Source organism: Tachysurus vachellii, chromosome 25 (genome assembly GCF_030014155.1).
Source record: "Tachysurus vachellii isolate PV-2020 chromosome 25, HZAU_Pvac_v1, whole genome shotgun sequence".
Classification (NCBI taxonomy): Eukaryota; Metazoa; Chordata; class Actinopteri; order Siluriformes; family Bagridae; genus Tachysurus; species Tachysurus vachellii.
Window position 1 is genome coordinate 16,226,578 of NC_083484.1, and position 5,000 is coordinate 16,231,577.

Genomic DNA, 5,000 nt, shown 5'->3' on the forward strand with positions numbered 1-5,000 from the left:
AGAGCGTACTGTAAACTCCTAAACCCAGAGAATGCAAGGCTTGGAATTTGAACTTGTGATCTAATGGCAATTTTCTTTTTCTTTTTTTAAATACTGAGGACTGAAGACTGAAAATCGTTCTCTCACAAGCATTGTGTCTGAGTCTGAGTGAAGAGGAACATCTCAGGAACAGATTGAACCTGGTTCAAAGCGTCACAATACGGGTCACCGTGTCAGAACTGAACGCATCCTCACAGCTTCACACGCAGTCGCATCATCTCCAGCTCCACGCCTTTAACACGTTAACATCGCTGTGGACCAGAAAAAATCCATTCAAACCTAATCTGCGTTTGTGTGTTGAAGTTGAAGGAAACGTCCACAGCGAAGCTCTTCTCACGTGATTCTGCTGCGGATCTGTTGGTTGTGTTTTTGTGATTAATGCAAGAGGAGATGATTATAAAGTGTTCAATCAGACCGTTGAGAAGAACTGAGTGTGTGTTGATGTTATGATTGTGTATTGATATTTGGTGTGGAATATCTGGCAACCTTATGACACACACAGTGCTTTTCATGTGTGATGTGTGTACACAAGCGCCCGACCCTCCCTGCGTAAACACTAAGGCTGGTCTACTCACCCATCTCAGGATGGTGGCGTCCCTCCACAGGCACGCTGACGGTGCGTCGCAGCAGCTTGTTCCTCTGCGACTCGGAGCGCCGCTCGCGCATCAGTAAAGGGTGAACCTGCAAAAACAAAACAGCCATGACGTGAACAATACACACACACACACACACACACACACACTCACACTCACGCATCAGTAAAGGGTGAACCTGCAAAAACAAAACAGCCATGACGTGACCAATACACGCACACACACACACACACACACACACACACACTCACACATCAGTAAAGGGTGAACCTGCAAAAACAAAACAGCCATGACGTGAACAATACACACACACACGCACACACACACACACACTCACACTCGCACATCAGTAAAGGGTGAACCTGCAAAAACAAAACAGCCATGACGTGAACAATACACACACACACACACACACACACACACACACTCACACATCAGTAAAGGGTGAACCTGCAAAAACAAAACAGCCATGACGTGAACAATACACACACACACGCACACACACACACACACACACACTCACACTCGCACATCAGTAAAGGGTGAACCTGCAAAAACAAAACAGCCATGACGTGAACAATACACACACACACACACACACACACACACATCAGTAAAGGGTGAACCTGCAAAAACAAAACAGCCATAACGTGAACAATACACACACACACACACACACACACACACACACACACACACACAACTATCGTGATACTACATATGAGGGATTAAATAAAACTCAATAAAACTCTTAATGGGCTTAAAACTTCTGCCTGTGGTTGTATTTTATCCAGTCATCAGGACCTTATTCTACTTCCCCCATGTGACTTAGACTTGTTAGCATGTTCATACTGACACAGTGAGCCTGCGGCTGACGTCGTCCCCTTAACACTCTCGGTACACACAACACAGCGTTCCCTCAGAGAGGCGACGGAACCGAGATTAACGAAACCTGAGAGCACTTTTTCATCTGGAGGACGGAGCAGGACACCGATTACAGGCTTGTGTGTGTAATAAGATGTTTATTTAAGGCTCTGCATGAGGTTTGGGGTCTGTGAGTTTCCCACAGAGGAACCTATCGTTCTCCAGGATGAGGAAGAGATACGGAGAAAGTGATGTGGCTAATAGATCACACCGCAGCTCCCGGAGCAGCACAGTGGGGAAATTAGGCAGAGCTGAGTTTCCTCCAAACTGCAATGTGTGTGGCCGTGTGTGTGTGTAAGTGTGTGTGTGTGTGTTGTCTTCTCCCTCTGTCCTGATTTAGTGCTATACACCTCCAGAGCGAGAGAAGAAGAACGTTTCTCGCTCTTTAAGAGGCGAGGTGATAAATGATGCGATCACGATCAGGTCAACCTCCGAAACGCAGCAGATTACAAACCGCTTCAGAAGTGGGCGGAGCTACCCGAGAGAAACGGATCACGTGACCGAGCAGGGAGTTACTGTCTGGTGTCACAACTGAAACCGGTTCTCATTAATCAGCATAATGAGCGGTGCAGCAGGCGACAGAAACCCAGAAAGACCTCAAGATTCTGTTTGGTCTTTGGAATCAGTGCACAGAGACATGATTGTACCTGCCTCTCATTTTTAAACCTTATAATAATAATAATAATAATAATAATAATAATAATAATAATAATAATAATAATAATAATAATAATAATAATAATAATAATAGGGGGCACGGTGGCTTAGTGGTTAGCACGTTCGCCTCACACCTCCAGGGTTGGGGGTTCGATTCCCGCCTCCACCTTGTGTGTGTGGAGTTTGCATGTTCTCCCCGTGCCTCGGGGGTTTCCTCCGGGTACTCCGGTTTCCTCCCCGGTCCAAAGACATGCATGGTAGGTTGATTGGCATCTCTGGAAAATTGTCCGTAGTGTGTGATTATGAGAGTGTGTGTGTGCCCTGTGATGGGTTGGCACTCCGTCCAGGGTGTATCCTGCCTTGATGCCCGATGACGCCTGAGATAGGCACAGGCTCCCCGTGACCCGAGGTAGTTCGGATAAGCGGTAGAAGATGAATGAATGAATAATAATAATAATAATAATAATAATAATAATAATAATAATAATAATAATAATAATAATTACTGTTATTTTTATTATTCTTATTAATTCTCTTTTCTATTTTCTTCCAGTGATTCAGACAGTAACACAGACGAGCTGAACCCAGCTCCAGAGAGAGGAAGTGGACTTTAGTAAAGTGTTTGAGGAGGAAACTGGTGTAAAAGTGATGTTTGTGACACTGTGACAGCTCTCAGGATCACATCAGAGCTAAAAGCTCTCCAGAACCTGGAGAACATTTCAGAGATCAGGTGTTTTGATCAGCAATTTTTTTTTCCAGAAGACACCATCTGTGCTGATGTGGAAGCAGATGTTGGGCTCAGAATCCCTTCGCACATGCTCGAGTGACCGACTTCAAACACCTCCGTGTCGACTACAACGTGTCCGGTGACTCGTCTCTTTGTGGACGAGTGTAAATTTAAATTAGAGAAAAACAGACATCATGGTCTCGGGCTGGCCGACATATTGACACGTTTCCTTCATCAACATACAGCATTCTGTCTTTACATACTGTACACGTCTTTACATACTGTACACGTCTTTACATACTGTACACGTCTTTACACACTGTACACGTCTTTATATACTGTACACGTCTTTACATACTGTACACGTCTTTATACACTGTACACGTCTTTATATACTGTACACGTCTTTATATACTGTACACGTCTTTACATACTGTACACGTCTTTATATACTGTACACGTCTTTATACACTGTACACGTCTTTATATACTGTACACGTCTTTATACACTGTACACGTCTTTATATACTGTACACGTCTTTATACACTGTACACGTCTTTATACACTGTACACGTCTTTATATACTGTACACGTCTTTACATACTGTACACGTCTTTATATACTGTACACGTCTTTATACACTGTACACGTCTTTATATACTGTACACGTCTTTACATACTGTACACGTCTTTATATTCTGTACACGTCTTTATATACTGTACACGTCTTTATATACTGTACACGTCTTTATATACTGTACACGTCTTTACATACTGTACATGTCTTTATATTCTGTACACGTCTTTATACACTGTACACGTCTTTACATACTGTACACGTCTTTATACACTGTACACGTCTTTACATACTGTACACGTCTTTACATACTGTACACGTCTTTACACACTGTACACGTCTTTATACACTGTACACGTCTTTATATACTGTACACGTCTTTATATACTGTACACGTCTTTACATACTGTACACGTCTTTATATACTGTACACGTCTTTACATACTGTACACGTCTTTATATACTGTACACGTCTTTACACACTGTACACGTCTTTATATACTGTACACGTCTTTACATACTGTACACGTCTTTACACACTGTACACGTCTTTACATACTGTACACGTCTTTACATACTGTACACGTCTTTACACACTGTACACGTCTTTATATACTGTACACGTCTTTATACACTGTACACGTCTTTATATACTGTACACGTCTTTATACACTGTACACGTCTTTATATACTGTACACGTCTTTATACACTGTACACGTCTTTATATACTGTACACGTCTTTACATACTGTACACGTCTTTATATACTGTACACGTCTTTATACACTGTACACGTCTTTATATACTGTACACGTCTTTATATACTGTACACGTCTTTACATACTGTACACGTCTTTATATACTGTACACGTCTTTATATACTGTACACGTCTTTACACACTGTACACGTCTTTATATACTGTACACGTCTTTACATACTGTACACGTCTTTACACACTGTACACGTCTTTATATACTGTACACGTCTTTATATTCTGTACACGTCTTTACATACTGTACACGTCTTTACATACTGTACACGTCTTTATACACTGTACACGTCTTTACATACTGTACACGTCTTTATATTCTGTACACGTCTTTATATACTGTACACGTCTTTATATACTGTACACGTCTTTACATACTGTACACGTCTTTATATTCTGTACACGTCTTTATACACTGTACACGTCTTTACATACTGTACACGTCTTTATACACTGTACACGTCTTTACATACTGTACACGTCTTTATATACTGTACACGTCTTTATACACTGTACACGTCTTTACATACTGTACACGTCTTTATACACTGTACACGTCTTTACATACTGTACACGTCTTTATATACTGTACACGTCTTTATATACTGTACACGTCTTTACATACTGTACACGTCTTTATATACTGTACTGTATTAGATCCAGTAAATAAAGCTGTGATGTGCGGACTTTCTGCTGTCATGTATCTGAGCGG

At 41.5% G+C, this 5,000-nt stretch overlaps 1 protein-coding gene across 7 annotated transcripts in view; it reads right to left on the reverse strand.

Annotated features, from left to right (window-relative positions):
- Positions 1-5,000, reverse strand: part of syngap1b (synaptic Ras GTPase activating protein 1b) — an 88,775-nt gene that overhangs the window by 57,689 nt on the left and 26,086 nt on the right. For all 7 annotated transcript variants that reach the window (XM_060862355.1, XM_060862353.1, XM_060862349.1 and 4 more), the window contains one exon: positions 615-720. In XM_060862355.1, coding sequence (XP_060718338.1) covers positions 615-720 — 106 coding nt within the window. The remainder of the gene's footprint in view (positions 1-614; positions 721-5,000) is intronic.